The 19481-nt window shown below is 36.2% G+C and overlaps 2 protein-coding genes across 2 annotated transcripts in view; both read right to left on the bottom strand.

Annotated features, from left to right (window-relative positions):
• LOC132159333 (SLAM family member 5-like) overlaps positions 1-2267 on the bottom strand; it is a 110295-nt gene extending 108028 nt beyond the window's left edge. Inside the window, exons 1-2 of the mRNA XM_059568846.1 lie at positions 2107-2267; positions 1105-1440 (exon numbers count right to left, since the gene is read on the bottom strand). Coding sequence (XP_059424829.1) covers positions 1105-1440; positions 2107-2155 — 385 coding nt within the window. The 5' untranslated portion in view covers positions 2156-2267. The remainder of the gene's footprint in view (positions 1-1104; positions 1441-2106) is intronic.
• A 4040-nt stretch (positions 2268-6307) lies between these two features.
• On the bottom strand, positions 6308-13234 carry LOC132159332 (SLAM family member 9-like). The gene is made up of 3 exons (XM_059568845.1): positions 12925-13234; positions 7337-7591; positions 6308-6336 (listed from the first exon to the last, which is right to left on the bottom strand). The coding sequence occupies exons 1-3, from the start codon at positions 13217-13219 to the stop codon at positions 6308-6310; spliced, it is 579 nt and encodes a 192-aa protein (XP_059424828.1). The 5' UTR covers positions 13220-13234.
• Positions 13235-19481: the final 6247 nt, after the last annotated feature.

The raw sequence follows: 19481 nt of genomic DNA, 5'->3' as shown, positions 1-19481 counted from the left end.
CTTTTTTGAGACTCGTTTAGCTCCATACCCTGGGCCCCTTGCTCTTACTCTTCCTCGTCCAGACATTACAGTGTTTGTCTTTTTCTGTTTCTGTTTCCAAAAACATCACTCCTCAAAGTCCTCCTTTTATTGTACAAGTGTCAATATAATAGAAAAAAATAACCCCTGCCACTGAGTCTAAGCCAGACTGGAATCAGCTGTGGTTGGCCCAATTTAAACAACATAAATCAGCTGTGTGTCAATTAATCAATTGTTTGTTTATTATCAGCTAAGATATTGTTTTTAAACTGATATCGTTGCAGAAGCAGAGGTTTTTATACTGTATCTAAGGTTTGGAATATTGTTTTTGCTATTGTGGGATATTGTGTGTTAACATTCGTAAATACTTCAAAAACAATCCATAATTTTGTTGGGAGGTATAGCTTGTCTGTTAAGAAAATGTAAGCATTGTGGAAATGTGTTCAATTACTCCATATTGTGTGAAAACGACATGAAATGTGTGAATGGTATGGCCACAATAGACCGATGCTGTGCTAATTGTTTAGAGTTTTGAAAATGTGACAACTGCTTGGAAAAACGCTTGTTAGTCACTGAAAAAAACTGTAATGTGTGTGAATGTGCAAGTTTGATCTACACTAACAGTGAGATTAGTTCAGTACTTGAACATGTATATCAGTGCTGTACCTGAAGATGTTTGACAGAGTTTGCTGATGTCCAGATGTGTGGTCTGGTTTCTGATGGGATTGTTGATCACACAGCTGTAGCTGTTTGTCTCCTGATATTCCACCTCCAGAGGTAGAGAGAGACTGATGCTGAGATCAGACACACTGATGCTGGACAATAAACTGTTTCCTTTGAACCAGGAGAGAGTCACATGACCCACATTCACCACTGAACACAACAATGAACAATTCTGCTGTGATGAAGATGATGATGATGATGATGAACAGTCTCTTCTTATGACAGGAACAGTCAGACAAGCTTTAACGTGAAAGAATAAACAGAAATATAAACAACAATTTTATTATCATGGTGTTGAGTGAGTTTTTATCTGTCACCTAAAACTTTAAAACAAGAATATGTGAATGGCAGAACTCTACTCACGATAGACAGAAACATTGAATGTTTTTGATGACAGTCTCGCTCCCCTTATCTGTTGTTCATAGACTCCAGCGTGTTCAGTTGTGATGTTCGTGATGGTCAGAGATAAAGTTTGATTGTCCAGCTTCACTCTGTCTCTGAATCTACCATTAGGACCATCATATGTGAAAGAGATTTGTTTCTTATCACTGATTTTAACTATGAGAGACTTCTCAGCTCCATATTTCCATGCTATTTCATCATCTTCATGTAATTCAGTGACGTTAGTTTTTAAAGTGACAGAATCTCCCTCCATCACTGACACTGACTGGATTTCATTTGTTTCTGCACCAAACACACCTGATGAACATGAAGAGGTTTTGTCACAGATTAATGCTCGTGTTAGTTTACAAATCCTGAAATAATGTACATGTGAACTGAAGAACATTCGCAAAAGCATCAGAGAAAAAAAATGGACAGGGATATTCACATTTTTTATTATTATTATTATTTTTTTTTTTTTTGTAAATTAATGTCCAAAGTACATTGTTTGTTGTGCTGAATATTTTCAATACTTTTACTGTTGTCTCTCATTCTCTCAGGGCTCCTGCACATTTGGACTAATAACTTTCCATGACTTTTGTAGATATTTATTATGACTGCACGGAAATTCTTTAAAACATGTAATTCTTTCAAAATAGATAAAAAAAGCAACATATTGTACATTTTCACTTTCTGAGTCACCATACAGAATATAAACAAAGACATCTACATTAACTGTAGAGATTTGCGTTCCCTACTTTTTTTATTTTATTTTTTTTAACCATTTTAGTTCTGTGTATATTTCCAGCCCTGAAAACATCAAGTGTTAAATTCTGAAAAAAAGACATGAAATCAATATAAACAGATTTCGTAGTAATGATTTATTTGGTACAGATGAAAATAGTCTAGTTCTTAAAAAAAGCAGTAGCTCAGAAACAATAACAACAACAACAGCAACAAATTTTAATTGTTTTTATAACTTACCAGTCAGACTCCAGCAGCACAAACAGAACAAAACAAACTTGTGAAACATTTTCTTCAGTGGTTCAGGGTCTGATCTAATAAATCCTCTGCTAAAAACACTCAAGCTGATGTGACTCCTCCCCTGACACAGTTTGACCCTCCTAGTTTACACACTGCATTTGCATATGATATGATGTTATATGTATTTTAACTGGTTTAATGGATACAAATCTTCTTTATTTTTAATCATTTAATATACTTTTGTTAGGTAGTTGCCTGATGTGTTAAATGGCTAAAAGAAGAAAAATATTGTGTGAGCTGTGGATGAACTACATTTGAAGGTAAAAACTGAATTAAAAAAATATTGTGATTTTTAAATAGCTTGTGTATATTTATTGAGTTCTTAATGTTAGTGTATGAAAACAACAACAACAACAACAACAACAAAGAAAATATGTAGTCTGCCATCTCAAATGATCAGTGTTACTTAGGTTCAGTTTCTGAGTCAGACTGAAAGCTGCTGTTCTCTGTTCTTCAGAATTATGTTGGGCAGACATACATCTTTTAGGTGAGAGTACACTTTCAGAGCCCAAGTGTTTAATTTGAAGTTGTAGGGGGTGGCTGGGGAGGGGGGTGTTGTCACACGTGTGTTCAAAACTGACCGGACACCTGAAATGTATATTATTACTATTTTTTTTGTTTCAGCAAAGTTAATGTAATATGTTCTTGTTCCATAATATATATATATATATATATATATATATATATATATATATATTTTTTTTTTTTTTTAATTTTTTTTAAATTTTTTTTTTTTTGAGAGAATTGTCTTGTAGTAATTAATATTTATGCAATAGTTATGATAATTTTTCCACCCTGAAAATAGTAAAAAAAAAAAAAACGATTTTGATATTGCAATCTTGATATTAATTTTTAATTATGGCAGTATTTAATAATTATTAATAAGTATTTCATCCTGTCTTGACAGTGTGTCTTGTGGGGCACGAAAAAAGACCTATGTGTTGTCGGTGCGCACCAACACATGGTGATTAATAAGCATCACTTTCCTCAACATGAGGGGCTATTTGGGTGATTCTCTTGGAAGTTAGGCAGTGCTCCCTTTTTCCAAGAAGGGTTCCCTAGAGCTCACTACTCTGAGCTCGGAGTTCTCCTCTCCTCTCTCTGTTTTTTTCCAAGAGTACTCCAGTATTATTTCCACAGATCGAGTTGATTACTCTCAAACATACAAACATTTGGGGGAAGTCGTGGCCTAATGGTTAGAGAGTCGGACTCCCAATCGAAAGGTTGTGAGTTCGAGTCCCGGGCCGGCAGGAATTGTGGGTGGGGGGAGTGCATGTACAGTTCTCTCTCCACCTTCAATACCACGACTTAGGTGCCCTTGAGCAAGGCATCGAACCCCCAACTGCTCCCCGGGCGCCGTAGCATAAATGGCTGCCCACTGCTCCGGGTGTGTGCTCACAGTGTGTGTGTGTGTGTGTGTGTTCACTGCTCTGTGTGTGTGCATTTCGGATGGGTTAAATGCAGAGCACAAATTCTGAGTATGGGTCACCATACTTGGCTGAATGTCACTTCACTCACTTCATACTGTTTTGAGATGCACCATTCCATCTATGAGCTGCTCTGTTAGAGTGCCACGAAAGTCCCTCAGAACATTATTTGAAAATCCATGCTATGGTAAGTGTGCAAGTGAAGTCTTTGCACACTTTCTGAGATCCACACTGTGGTAAGTTTGCATGCTAGTATTCTGCATATTTTCTAAAATCATATATGGTGGGGGCTTCGCCCGGTTGCTACATGCTCTTTCTTGAGTAGGTAAAAGCCCTGTTCATCTTGGGAGCCACTTCCCCTATATATCCTTGGATACCTGTCTAAACAGGGTGTTGCTACTAGAGATCTTTTAAGACAGCTCCTTCAGCAAGCTTATACGAAAGCTAGCGGTAGCCCCTGTGTGACAGACAAGACTTAGAATAAAATGCTAGGTTCTTAGCCATATCCCTTTAAATGAATCTTTCCTGATTACAAGCCTTCAGCTCTACCCCGGGCAGAGGCCCTAACATTTAAGTTGGGTGTGTAGCTTAGGCCTTTGGCAATAAGGGGTACTGTCACAGACAGCCATCAAAACATCCCAGGGGCAACTGTCATGGAAATGGTAGAGTTACTTAGTGTTCACCATTCACCATTCCCTCAGCATGGCGGCATGGGTATACTGTTCCCATAGCGACCCCTAGAGGATACAGTTCGAAGTTACCTTGAAAGGGAACATCTCAGGTTACAAATGTAACCATGGTTCCTTGAGTAGAGAACAAGACACTGCGTCCTCTAGCTCCCTGCCATGCTTCGCATGCAAGCTTCAGACGAAGATTTAATGACGTGTTCTCTCAGTGCCTGATTATAGTTGTGCCGGTAGTGGCATCAGAGGCAGTCGCCGACAAACAAGTTGGTGTTTTTTCAATGTATGCTTCAGACACGTGTCACGACGAGGTGCTCCCCATAGCGACCCCTTAGAGGACACAGTGTCTCGTTCCCTACTCAGGGAACCAAAGTTACATTCGTAACCTGAGACGTTTCTACTGAAGTTCTGCCTATCGTGAAAAATATTGGTGATAAATCCCACTCCCCATGATACAACTTTCAAAATGGCTGATGCACAAAGTGACAAACATACACATATTGACCTACAGAGATCAATCTTATGAATTTTTAGCCAAACTGTTCAGAAGTTCTAAGCAACTGTGCTGAAACTACTCATATATATAATACCAGAACATGAGGGGCAATTTGTGAACAGAAGTCACGCTACATGCCAGCAAAGGCATAGCAAAGACCATAGAATTAACAAGACTTGTCACTCATATAGTTTTGAATGGGGAAAAATGCAGCGCTCAAAATGGCTGCTCTATTGAAGGAAGCCCGACACTCAAACTAAAACAGCTAATTGCAAATCTGTAAAGTCACTGCAGTTGATGTTAGAAGCCCAGGTTGCTATAAAAACTGTCAGCATTCTGAGACATGCGATTAGGACTGTGCATGTGCACTGGTCTAGCCTGAAAAATACGCTTTTTTAACTCATTTGGGCTAATAAGGAACAACATTTATGAGGCAGTTGTCAGATTTCATTGGTGATTTCAAATATTAAATTTAATCCTAAGCGTGTTGAACAGTTTTAGAGAAAATTATGTTTCCCCATTCAAAGAGATATGAGCTGTACTTGCATGTCTGAGAGGCGTTTCAAAGATGGCCGACAAGTGACATGACTTGTCTTAAATGGACTTTGGGCAAAGCAGTGTAACAACTGAAAGTGAGTAAAAATAACTTATGATGTTGAGAACAGTGTTTCTACTGATTTTTAATGTGTTTGTTTGGTGTTTTTCCTTTGTACATCGGAGTTGTTATGCCACTGAAAAAAAAGAAAAAAAAAAAGTCTTGCTAGCATTTATCATTTTAGTTAGTTACTCCCCAAAACTGAAGAAAACTCTATCATTTATTGACCGCTGCATATGTGCATGATAACATAAATAAGGCAAAAAGTGAATTGAACATTGAATTTATTCTTAAAATGGTTTCAAGGCATTGTCAAACAAAGAAAATGATCTTTATAAAAACAGGATGTGATATTGACAAGAATAGCTCTTCTACTAGAACTGCTAATTATGGAAATAAGTACTGAAACTTGCACTGGTATCAAGATATGAGTGTATAAGGTTATCGATATATATAGACATGCAGATTACCATTAATATAAATCTTAATATCAATACAACAGACTCAAACTCTAAGTTAGTCACAGGAGTTTCCTATTAAAAAATGATCAAAAAAAAAAAAAAAGATTAAAGTTTGATTATCTTATCATGGTAACAGGCACATGGTCTACTTGATCCTCCTCTTCAACGCTCTGAAAAAAAGGAATAACTAAAGATATAAAGATATATATATACTTACAAGAAAAAAAAAGAAAAAAAAATTCCTGAATATATCCTGAATGAATGTATGCCATACAGTAGTTTGATTCAGTTTATTTCTCCCTTTTATAAGTTGATTTATTGTCATTTATTTTTAATAATTATATGATTGTACTTTTTTTCTTGCTGTCTGCAACACCTTTAGAACATTTTATTCAGTTATTATATTATTGTAGTGTTTTCTCAGTAGCTTTATAAATGTACTCTAGTTCAAATATGAAAGTAACCTAATCAGACTCCTTTTATTTATCAATAGACTCTAAAGCCACAACTGAAGACAAAAAAATAAACATATAAAAAAGACTTACTCAGAGGTCTTGTATGTCAGCGATTCACATTGAACAGTTTAATGGCTTCTTCTGGAATTTACATTGAAGAAAGAGAATATATATTACTCTTTATTTTACTATATGATGGATAATTACACAGACAAAAACACAAACACACACTGATCTACATCTGACTCACTTCTGAAATGATACAAAGACACACAACATAATTATAAATAAATAATCTTACCAATGTCTGTGCATTTCTTTGGCTCATGGCGACATGATCGATCTCATCTTCACAAATCTGAACTGTTTGATCAACAGTAATGGATTAAAACTCAAATAGATGGATGAATTATAGACAAACTGAACTAGATTGTTCTTTACTACTGTGTTATTTTAGTGCTTTCAAAGTTTAATCACTAGTGTACATAATTAATAATATATATTTAATACAGAAATTTTTAAAAAGTGCATTAACATATGTAGGACATTATTACTTTCAGCCGAGTTTAAACAGTGCTGTCTTCAAAATATCTTCTTTTGTGTTTTATAGAAAAAAAATTATAAAATAGATAAATCTAATTTAAACTTAATTTTTGGGTGCAGGTCACTGGAAAAACCACTAACCAAATACATTATTCAGGAGCTACTGTAAATGATGTTATGTTCCTGAATTATATTAAATTACAATGAGCAATCGTTTGATTAAAATCAGTAAGTAACACTTGCATTCTGCATCTATTTTTCTACATTTCCAATGGATGTAGAAGATCCCAAATCCAGCGGCAAGCAACAGAGATCCAGCAGAAGCAACAGAGATCAACACTGTCAAAGAATCTGAGTCTGGAGAATGAAAAGTAAAGTAAAAGAGAGACATTGATGTAAGTTATTGAATCTGATCTACAACAACAGACAGCGCTCAATGAATAAAGGTCAATATCACCACTCCCATACCTGTACATGGCTGACAGAGTTGAGTGATGTTCATATGTGTGGTCTGGTTTCTGATGGGATTGTTGATCACACAGCTGTAGCTGTTTTTCTCCTGATATTCCACCTCCAGAGGTAGAGAGAGACTGATGCTGAGATCAGACACACTGATGCTGGACAATAAACTGTTTCCTTTGTACCAGGAGAGAGTCACATGACTCACATTCACCACTGAACACAACAATGAACAGTATGATGATGATGATGATGATGATGATGATGATGAACAGTCTCTGGTAATGTTAGGAACAGTTAGACGAGCTGAAAAACATGAGATAACCTGAAATATTAATAAATTTACATAATAATTGTATTTTTAGTTAAGTGTTTTGAACGTGGAGTGCTTATACGATCTGTCATCTCAAACTATAAAACACGACATCACAAATTATCTGTATACTAACCATAGACAGAAACACTGAATGTTTTTGATTTTACACCAATTATGTCTAGTGTATAGAGTCCAGCGTGTTCAGTTGTGATGTCTGTGATTGTCAGAGATCCAGTTTGATGATCCACTTTCAGTCTGTCTCTGAATCTATCATCCGCACCATCATCATATGTGAGGATGGTTTGATTATTTCTGTTGATTTGAGCTATTAGAGAGTTTTCAGCTCCAAATTTCCACAGTATGTCATCTTCACGTATTTCAATAAGATCAGTGTTTAGAGTGACAGAATCTCCCTCCAACACTGACACTGATTCACTAAACACACCTGGAAAATTAACAGATTTTACTCAGATACGAATAATTAAAGGTTTCATTTTTCATTCATGTAAATTATTGAGTCTGATCTACAACAATAGACAAAGATCAGCTAAATAAATAAATCCTAATATCACTACTTCCATACCTGGACGTGTGTGACAGAGTTGAGTGATATTCAGATGTGTGGTCTGGTTTCTGATGGGATTGTTGATCACACAGCTGTAGCTGTTTTTCTCCTGATATTCCACCTCCAGAGGTAGAGAGAGACTGATGCTGAGATCAGACACACTGATGCTGGACAATAAACTGTTTCCTTTGTACCAGGAGAGAGTCACATGACTCACATTCACCACTGAACACACCAGTGAACAATTCTGCTGTGATGAAGATGATGATGATGATGATGATGATGATGATGAACAGTCTTTGGTAATGGTGGGAACAGGCAGACGAGCTGCAAAACATGAGCATTAACTGAAATATGGATAAATGTAAAATGTTCTGTTGGGTGTGTAGAGTGAGTATTTATACAATCCATAACCTCAAACAAAAACAAGAATGTGTAAATTGACAGGATAAATGATCTCTACTCACCATAGACAGAAACACTGAATGTTTTAGATGACCATTTCACACTCTCTAGTTTATAGAGTCCAGCGTGTTCATATGTGATGTGCGTGATGGTCAGAGACCCAGTTTGATTGTCCAGCTTCAGTCTGTCTCTGAATCTTCCATCAAGAACATCATCAAATGTGGAAAAGATTTGTTTCTTTTGACTGATTTCAGCTAAAAGAGAGTTGCCAGCACCGAATTTCCATAGTATCTCATCGTCTTCAGGTATTTCAGTAACATTTGTGTTTAGAGAGACAGAATATCCCTCCAACACTGACACTGACACTGACTCACTAAATGCACCTGGAGAATAAATATATTTTACTCTTATTAAGGTAATTACAGAGGTAGACCACTGCAATTAAAGAACAACATATTTTCCATTTACATTTTTTGACTGACTAGCAGATCTTGCAGATGAAGAAAAATACAATATACACTGCTTTTCTGAACTGCTAACATTAAATAGAGACTGTTAGTGTCAAGCAGACAGAAAAAAAAACATCTTACAGATTGCCTGTAATATATTTATAGTGTCAAATAATTGAGTAAGATGGCAGCATAATTTATGAAACAGGACATATAACTAGGCTGGTTAAATAATTGCATGAGACCTAATCAGACCACTTTCTTCAAGTAATTAAAGTAACAAATTACTTTTAAATTTACAGGGAAATATCTGAGTTATTATTATTTTTTTTTATTATTTTTATTTTTATTATGATTATTTTTTTTTAATAAGTTGCCAAAAATATACATTTCATTAATTGTGGTTCACTTCCATGATTTAGTACAGTGGCATTCACATCAAAACAGGACTTTACCGGAGTGAGCATGGACCGTTCACCAGACAATCTTTTTTAAGTGGACTTGAGTACGGTTCCTTGGTGTGGACCCGAGTTCAACAAACAGCCAAACATACCGAACTCGGAGGTCAAACGAACCTGGGTGTGCTACTCCCAGGGTGTTAAGGAGAGTAAGGGTGCTTTCACACTTGATTTGATTTCCTAGTCCAAACTAGTGCTCCACCCTCACCCTGCCCCTGCTGGACTGAGTTCATATAAATTTTCTGGGTCCGAACCATGGTTCGATTGCATCATCAAGCCTGCATATGTTTACCACGTTGCTTAGAAATCATGAACCCTGATGTCAATCGAACCTGGGTGTGAGACAAAAGTGTGAAAGCACCCTGAAAGAGACATTCATATAAGTTATTGAGTCTGAACTACAACAATAGACAAAGATCAGCTCAATGAATAAATGTTAATACTACTTCGGTACCTGAACATGGTTGACAGAGTTTGCTGATGTCCAGATGTGTGGTCTGGTTTCTGATGGGATTATTGAGCACACAGCTGTAGCTGTTTTTCTCCTGATATTCCACCTCCAGAGGTAGAGAGAGACTGATGCTGAGATCAGACACACTGATGCTGGACAATAAACTGTTTCCTTTGTACCAGGAGAGAGTCACATGACCCACATTCACCACTGAACACAACAGTGAACAATTCTGCTGTGATGATGATGATGATGATGACGAAGAACAGACTCTGGTAATGTTAGGAACAGGCAGACGAGCTGCAAAAAAAATAAGAGAATATACTGATATATGGATACATTTTCAAAAATGTAATTTTCTGTTCAGTGTGTAGAGTGAGCCTTATTTCCTTCAGTGACACTTCATTCAGCCTGAGGCTTATTTATTTCACTCCTGGTGTGAAAAGGCCATTATAGTAGACAAAAATATAACTTTTGTTTTTTTGTTAATAAAACAAATATGTAAGCCCAGCCCAGGTGACAAAAATAATGCCAAAGTAACATTGTTTTCTAAAACAGTAAATAATGTAATTAGTTACTTTTTTATGGAGTAACTTATGTAACCATGTTTCTTTTCTGAACGTTGTCTTTTGTTGTGCTAACATGCTTTGGGGAAACTCCTGTTTACTCTGGTTCTAAAGCCTGATTTCTTCACGTTTGTGTTGCTGCACAAACAAATGGTGTTCAACCTGCCAAAAGGGGTGGAGCCGACTGCTATAAAAGTTGGCTCTGAGTGCCCTTTAATCAGAATTTTTCAACTGAAGAGAAGTGTGCAGCCTTTTAGTACAGCAGCCTGCGCAACACTAGTTCCCTTCTCTCAGGGAACCAAGGTTATGATAGTAGCTGAAGAGTTCCCTTTCGAACAGTCTTTCCCATTGTTTTAACACACTTTGGGGAATGTATCTAATAGTGTCGTAATATAGTAGTGGGTCCCATTCACCTACTTCGAGTGGGTCTCGAACCAGGGTCTCCGCAATGGAGGCTGGCACACCAACAAGGAGGCTAAAGACTGCATCCACTAGTATCAGTGTGCCTTTTGAGATCAGGGGAATGAGGTTTACATTCACAGCACCTACTTGCTGGCCTCTGTTACACTACAAGTGAGTGAAGAAAAAAGCCGCTTTGCAAGCCCAGCTCCAGAGCACTTGCATTGAGGGCTCCTGTAAGCATGAGCTAACAATTCAAGCCTCTTAGGCTGATGACTACATTAAAAAAATCCTACCCACAACAAGGGTGGATTAGGTGAAGTTAAACAGACAAAATCCAAAGTGTCTAAATTTTAAAACCTGGTTAAGGAAGATGGTGATGACCAGTTGGCAGCTGCAAAGATATCACCAATAGAAATCCCGCTGACCAAGCCCAAGAGGGGGCTTTACCTCTGGTGGAGTGGGCCCTCACTCCTATATGACATTGCAAGCCTGCTGAGTCATAAGCCAGTGTTATAGCATCAGATATCGAGTTATTCACATGTCGTTATAGTTGCTGCGTTCCTCTACTGCCAAGGCTCCTGAAAAACGTTTTTATTCCATGCTGCCCCATCAATCTCTAGCTGGATTCGCTCTTCTACTTTCAATGAGAGGAATTTCCATACTTCTTCAACAGACAACTAAAATCCCACTTTCTGGTTGTTAAAAAAGGTACGCTTGTTTAAAATAGTTGCGCTCGATCCTTATGGCTGTGCTGATTTAAAGCTAGCTGTTCTGTTGTGTTTGTGCTGCAAGTTCGGTGATGCAGGTAGTAAAAATTCACTGTGGCCAATCCGTGACCAGCAGAACACACATGACACGTTTCATTACCCCCCCCCCCCAAACATTAACCAAACTGAACCGTACCGTGCTGTACCATGCAGTGGAAAAGTGCCAAATTAGAGTGGATTTGGACCCTGCTCACCCTCTCAATTAGGTAGGGCTAGAAGCTTGATAACTTGTGATTTGTGATCATCTTAGGGACCATATCTTTGTGACGCATAACTATAATCGAAGAAAGGTTCCCAGACCTTCTGTCATCATTCTAAAGTTCTGGCTACACAAGACTGATATTGGAGTGGCTGCATCTTAAGCAGGCCCAGAGGAATAACAGGGGAAGCAGCTGACACGAGGCCAAGTATCCTCTGGAAAGCCCTGAGGGGACATGAACTCCCTAGCCTGAATGACACCAATAGCAACTGAACTGTCAGAAAGCATTCCAGCATGCCTGCATCTAGACTTATAAATGTACCAAAATATTACTGGCTGGCTGGGAGGAAAAAAAGCTCTTGTTAGGATTGATTCTCAACCCAAGCCACTCAAGGTGGCTGAGCAGCAGTGACCTGTAAAAATCATTGAGGTAATTCAAGATGCAGATTATTGCTTCAGAGGGGAGAGAGCCACATCTACACACTATGTAAAACTGTGCGGGTCCAGAGACAGTCCAATTGGCAGGACTGTATATTGATAGGCCACTCCCTCAAAAGTGAATCTCAAGAACGGTCTGTGATGGGGGCTAACGGTCTTTGATGTAATTTATTGAATCTGAGCTGCAACAGTAGACGGAGATCAGCTCAATGAATAAATGTTAATATCAGTACTGCCTTACCTGAACATGTGTGACATAGTTTGCTGATGTTGAGATGTCTGGTCTGGTTGCTGAAGGGATTGTTGATCACACAACTGTAGGTGTTTTTATCCTGATATTCCACCTCCAGAGGTAGAGAGAGACTGATGCTGAGATCAGACACACTGATGCTGGACAATAAACTGTTTCCTTTGTACCAAGAGAGTGTAGCATGGCTCACATTAACCACTAAACACAACAATGAACAGTATGATGATCCTGATGATGATGAAGAACAGACACTGGTAATGTTAGGAACAGGTATATGAGCTGTAAAACATGAGAGTGAGTGTTTATACGATCTGTCACCTCAAACTATAAAACAAGAATATATAAAAAGACAGCACAAATGATTTCTACTCACCATAGACAGAAACACTGAATGTTTTTGATGACCATTTCACACCAATTATCTCTAGTTTATAGATCCCAGCGTGTTCATATGTAATGTTTGTGATGGTCAGAGATCCAGTTTGATGGTCCAGCTTCAGTCTGTCTCTGAATCTCCCATCTGGTACATCATCATATATGGAAAAGATTTGTTTCTCTCTACTGATTTCAGCTAAGGCAGAGTTGTCAGCTCCAAAATTCCACAGAATGTCATCCTCTTCATGTAATTCACTAACATCAGTGTTAAGAGTGACAGAATCTCCCTCCATCACCGACACTGTCTCACCAAAAACACCTAGATAATAAAAATATTTTACATAAATTAAGGTTCAAATATAGATGACTGTAATTAATAAGCAACACATATGCCATTTATTTTTTTTATTTTTATTTTTTGTTTTGACTGACTGACCGATTAGCAGAAACGTCTATCTGACAAACAGTGTTGGGAAGGTTACTTTGGAAATGTAATCGGTTACAGATTCCAAGTTATCCTATTTAAATTGTATAAAGTAGTGGAACTATTTCAATCACTTTATTAAAGTAATGTAACTGATTACATTTGATTACTTTTTGATTACTTTATTAAAATTTCCAACAAATGTTTTCAACTGTTAATCTTTTTAAACGTAATCCATGCAAGGTTGACCTTACAGTAGTATATACTAAAAACCAAATAGGAAATAAAACAGTTATTAAATGTGACGCTTGACCACAAAACCAATCATAATCTTCAATTTAGCATTTTATTAGTTATTGAGCACTCCAGCATGATTATAAACATGAAATTATCGAGCCATGGCTTCCTGTTTCACAGAAATATAAAGAGGAGGGAAAACTAAGCTTAAATTCCTTTAATCATCCATCAAAAAAAAAAAAAAAAAAGAATATATTTCTGATGTGCATCAAAATAAAATTGACCTTCACAAAATTAGTGAAGTGGCTTTAAGACAAAGAGCTAGAGCAGTGAAAATTCCCATTTCCACCATCAGGGCTATAATTAAGAATTCCCAATCAATATAAAATGTTACGAAACTGCCTGGAAGAGGATGTGTGTCTATATCGTCCTAATGTGTGGTGAGAAGAAAAGTTTGAGTGGCTAAAGACTCCCAGGTTCACAGGATCACAGCTGGAGAAATAAAGAACAGTTGAGTCTCGGGGTCAGAAAACCTTAAAAAAAAATGGTCAAACAGAACCTACATCACCACATGTTTTTTGGGAGGGTTTCAAGAAAAATTACATAGCGCATCCAAAAACAAAATAAAGTAATTCAGTTAACAGACATGACTAGATCTTCAAATGGGACTGGCTTCTATGGTCAGATGGAACCAAAAAAAAAAAGCTTTTAAGCAGCAAACACTCAAGATGTGTTTGCAAGAAGAAGCACCAACATGGAGCTGGGAATCTAAAGGGCCTGGAGTGATTCTGGATGAAGGAATGGTCTCTGATCTCTTGTCAGGTGTTCTCTAACCTCATCAGGCATTATAGGAGAAAATTTTGACCTGTTAAACTGGTTACTTTGTTTTTCTCTCCTGACCCCATGTTGACACAAATTGGTAGTAAGTGTTGAGGAAGAGGCACTTCCCTCAGCCTGAGGATCACTCATTTCACTTATGTTGTGAAAGAGCCTTCACATATTTTTATTTATTTATTTATTTATTTTTATCAAAAACAAGTATGTAAGACCACCCTAGGTGACAAAAATAACACAAAAGTGAGATTCAAAGGTAACTAATGTAATTAGTTTTATACACACACATCCCCCTTCATAATAGCTTAATGCCACAGTGTCTTCCAGCACAAGAATTATTATTATTATTATTATTATTATTATTATTATTATTATTAGCAATAACTTTTAATAAGCACAGTATCCAAAACTGTTATATAGTGGATTTTCATACTAAACATTTTAGTTTATTTAGTGCATTAAAAACATAAACAGTGCAAAACAAACATGGTTCCTAAAACAACAGCTTTTGCAGTCATGTGACTTTCTTTAGGACAAGATTAAATCTTAATCTTTACGGTGCATAAAAATCCTTAAATTTAATTTGTTTTAAAGTTATGTTTTAGAGGAAAGTTAGTGTGCAGCATTTATTAAACCTAAATAAATAAATCAGTAAAAAAAAATAAAAAAAAATACTTAACATAGAATATCACATGTATTTTTTAGTACCTAAAGTGTACTACCTGAGTGACAGTTGTTGTACCCTTTCTGTTTAAATGTGGTAGCTACATTATTACTCTGAGAAGGAAAAGAACAACAACATATAATTAAAACTTACCAATCAGATTCCAGCAGCACAAACAGAACAAAACAGAGATGCGAGACATTTTCTTCAAAAGTTTACCAGCATATCTATTAACACAATGTGCTGAAAACACGGTATAACTGTCAGTGTGTTGTGTGAATCCTCCCCGACACAGTTTGATCCTCCCAGTTCACAGGCTGTATTTAAAAAAGCTGGGCAACAACATCGCTTTTGAAAGGACATTTCGGTTTTACTTTCGGGTTCGATTTAACTATCGCGCACTCTCGGTTGGGAATCTAAAGTGCGTCATTTTTTTTGAGAATGTGAGAAAGTTAAAATTTGACGTGGTCGATGGTCGCAGGCATGACATGCGCTGCTTCAAAGCATCTGCTTCATAAGGCGCGCGCTGCAGAGCCGTGACACATTGTAGCAGGAGTCACGTGAAGAGAGGCGCTTTCAGTGCGAGCATATTTGCCGCATCAGAACAATCGTGAATGTGTGAGCAGAGCGCGGAAAATTTGATTTAATTTGATTCCTTAGTGTTTGCTAAACATTCTGTAATTTATTAGGCTTAATAAAACAGCACGGGGTGTATGCCATGCCTAATCGTATTATTAATATACATTAAGTAAGCAAGTTTGTCATTGTAGCAATAATAATAACAATATTATTATTAATAATAATAATAATAATAATAATAATTATTATTATTATTATTATTATTATTATTATTATTATTATTATTATTATTATTATGAATCCATCTTTTGTTTTAGTCCTAAAAAGTGAAAGGTGTATAGATTTAAGCAACACAGACAATTATATTTTCTTGTAAAACGTGATGACATGATCGCTAATTCGAAAGTGAAAGCATCCGAAGGCTGGTTTATAACGGTGGCCGTGAGGTGACTTGTTCGGTTCACTTAGTTTTAACGTTCTGAATACTTTTGTAAATAATAGCGTACTGTAAATGCTCGACATGTACATACAATTTCATAAATGCATACATTTTTATGCACAATTTATATGTATAAATGAATATATTAATTTCTTTATTCAAAATAAAATATTATAATGAATATATCTCTGATAATCCCGGGTTGCTACGGTCACTCAGGTTTGTTTATGCATTAAAAAAATGGACGAGAAATGGATGACGTTCCCTCAATATAGCATCTCGAGACTCGAGGCCACGACAAAAGGATATCGTTACCTCGACAAAATTATCTCGTGGCCACAACGTAATATCACGTTCCCACGAGTTAATATGACGTTCCCACAAATTAATATCTCGTGGCCACGACATATTATCACGTTCCCACGAGTTATTATGTGACAAAACTAAGTAAACCGAACAAGTCACCTCACGGGCACCGTGTATAACATGGCAAAAAATAAACACCTGTTCACGCAATTTAATACATATATATATATATATATATATATATATATATATATATATATATATATATATATATATATATATATATATATATATATATATATATATATATTGAATTATTGATGCAGTTACTGATTATTATATTATTATATATAGGTTATACACGAGGCACACTGAATGCATGTGATATAGTGGTTCTCTCGCGCGGTTGTTGGATTGATGATGTGATTACAGGTAATTAATTGGCTGTGCCGATTATCTGCGCGTAAATATAGATTATCTACACTCCTCCTAAGATGTGTTAATAAAACCTGACTTAAAGAACGTGAAGACGACACGTCTCTACGTCATCGCGCAGCAGTGCGTAGGCAGCCACCCAAGTTACATTTTCACTTTTCATTGGTGACACAACAGTTTGTAATGCACTGATACGCTGGATGCCAACCACCGTAAAACAATAAGAAGACGACACAATGACTTCGGGGTTTACTGACGAGAAATAGCAGCACTATTATTTGCCAAATTCTGCATTTTTTTTTAGAAAACCTAATGAAAATGAAGCTGTTCTTCATTTTGCCCTTATTTTCCTGGTGGTTACTCGACCACGGTAAGATTATATAATATATATAATATATATGCTATATTGAGGGAATATATAAAAAAATGTTTTGGCAGTTTTTTTTCTGGTAAACATTTTTAATTTATTATAACAAATAGCAAAAAATTATATATATATATATATATATATATATTTACTAGATTTTATACACTGTAAAACCCGACAAGTTAACTTAACTCAAATCGTTTGAGTAAACCGATTGCCTTGACTTTAAAACCCGAAAATTAAACTTAACTCAAACGGTTTGAGTAAACAGATATCCTAAAGTTATGTTAACTCAAACCATTTGAGGCAACCGATTGCCTTAAACCGTTTAAGTTGAAAAAACTAACAGTTATAAGTACTCTGAACTTAATTCAGTTGAGTTCACTGAAAGAAGATATACATTGCAATTAAGTAATTAAGTGATTAATTGAGTAATAATTAAGCTTTAGTAATGAACACCTGCTGTTAACAAACAGAATCACTGAAGAAAAGAGAGAAAGGAACTACAGCTGACTTCAGACACAGCCTCATTCAAACCTGACAAGTTATGTTAACTCAAACCGTTTGAGGAAACCGATTGCCTTAAACCATTTAAGTTGAAAAAACTACCAGTTATGAGGACTCTGAACTTAATTCAGTTGAGTTCACTGAAAGAAGATGTACATTGCAATTAAGTAATTAAGTGATTAACTAAGTGCTGATTGAGAATTAGTGATGAACAGCTGCTGTCAACAAACAGAATCACTGAAGAAAAGAGAAACACAAGAACTACTACAACTGACTTCAGACACAGCCTTAGATGAAATCAACTGAAATAAAATACATGAAATCTCTCAAGATCTGATTAAACAACCCCACAAACAGCATCACCAGCTCCACTTATTAATAACCAGACTGACTTTATTTCTGTCAGACGTCTACAGAAGATCTTACTGAGAATGAACTAAGGTTTAGATGTTGATTTATTGTTTCATTTGAAGTAACCCTGTTAGAGATCAGTGTTTGCTTTAGTTGGGCCCTTGACCCTTGACTTCTGTTTTAGTCTTTTCTCTGGCTGTTATAACCGTGTGTTTCTCAAACACATTTGTTGTAACTCAGAAGCCCAGAAGAAAAATGCCATCAGGTGTTAACCTGTGTCTAGGTGTAGGTTGTTATACTTTATATTGGTGAGGATAGTTATTCATTATTATTCACAATTATTGATCCGTACAGAGTCTAATCTCTGATGAAATAAATGTGCAACTAGTAGAAGTGGACCTAGTAAAAATGACACGAAGATTCAGTTAATATAAAAATGACTTCATAAACATTTTGTACACATACATTTTTCTTCTATGCCAGTAATTGGTCAAACACAGACATTAATCAGAATATGAACCTCTACAATGGTGATGAAAAAAACATGCTGCAATGCATGCTGGGTACTATTGTAGTACAAAACTCATCCATGGCTCCCAGCATGCTCTGCAGCAATTTTTTTTATGGTCACCATTGTTGAGGTTCATACGCTGATTATTGATGTCTTTGTGTGACTGTTTGACACCGTAGAAGACCACTCAGTTTGAAAGTCATTCATATTAACTGATTATCATAGAACCACTTCTACTTAGAATCACTTTAACTATATAATCAATCGAATTTTACAACACCTATTTCATCAGAGATTAGACTCTATACAGTTCAATAATTGATGATTATCATGAAGTATAACAACCTACATCTAGGTACAGGTTAACACCTGATGGCATTTCTTCTGGGCTTTTGAGGTACAACAAATGTGTTTTAGAAACACACGGTTATAACAGCCAGAGAAAACAAAAAGACAGAAATCAAGGGTCAAGAGCCCAACTAAAGCAAACAGTGATCTCTAACATGGTTACTTCAAATGAAACAATAAATCAACATCTAAACCTTAGTTCATTCTCAATAAGATCTTCTGTAGACGTCTGACAGAAATAAAGTCAGTCTGGTTATTAATAAGTGGAGCTGGTGATGCTGTTTGTGGGGTTGTTATATCAGATCTTGAGAGATTTCATGTATTTTTTTTCAGTTGATTTCATCTAAGGCTGTGTCTGAAGTCAGTTGTAGTAGTTCTTGTGTTTCTCTTTTCTTCAGTGATTCTGTTTGTTAACAGCAGCTGTTCATCACTAATTTTCAATCAGCACTTAGTTAATCACTTAATTACTTGAATGCAAAGTTTTAAAACTTACATGGTTTAAATCAAAGCAATCTGTTTACTCAAACGGTTTGAGTTAAGTTAACTTGTCGGG

The sequence above is a fragment of the Carassius carassius genome, chromosome 16 (genome assembly GCF_963082965.1).
Source record: "Carassius carassius chromosome 16, fCarCar2.1, whole genome shotgun sequence".
Lineage (NCBI taxonomy): Eukaryota > Metazoa > Chordata > Actinopteri > Cypriniformes > Cyprinidae > Carassius > Carassius carassius.
Note: the sequence above shows the minus strand (reverse complement) of the source record. Positions and strands in the feature narration are given on the sequence as shown.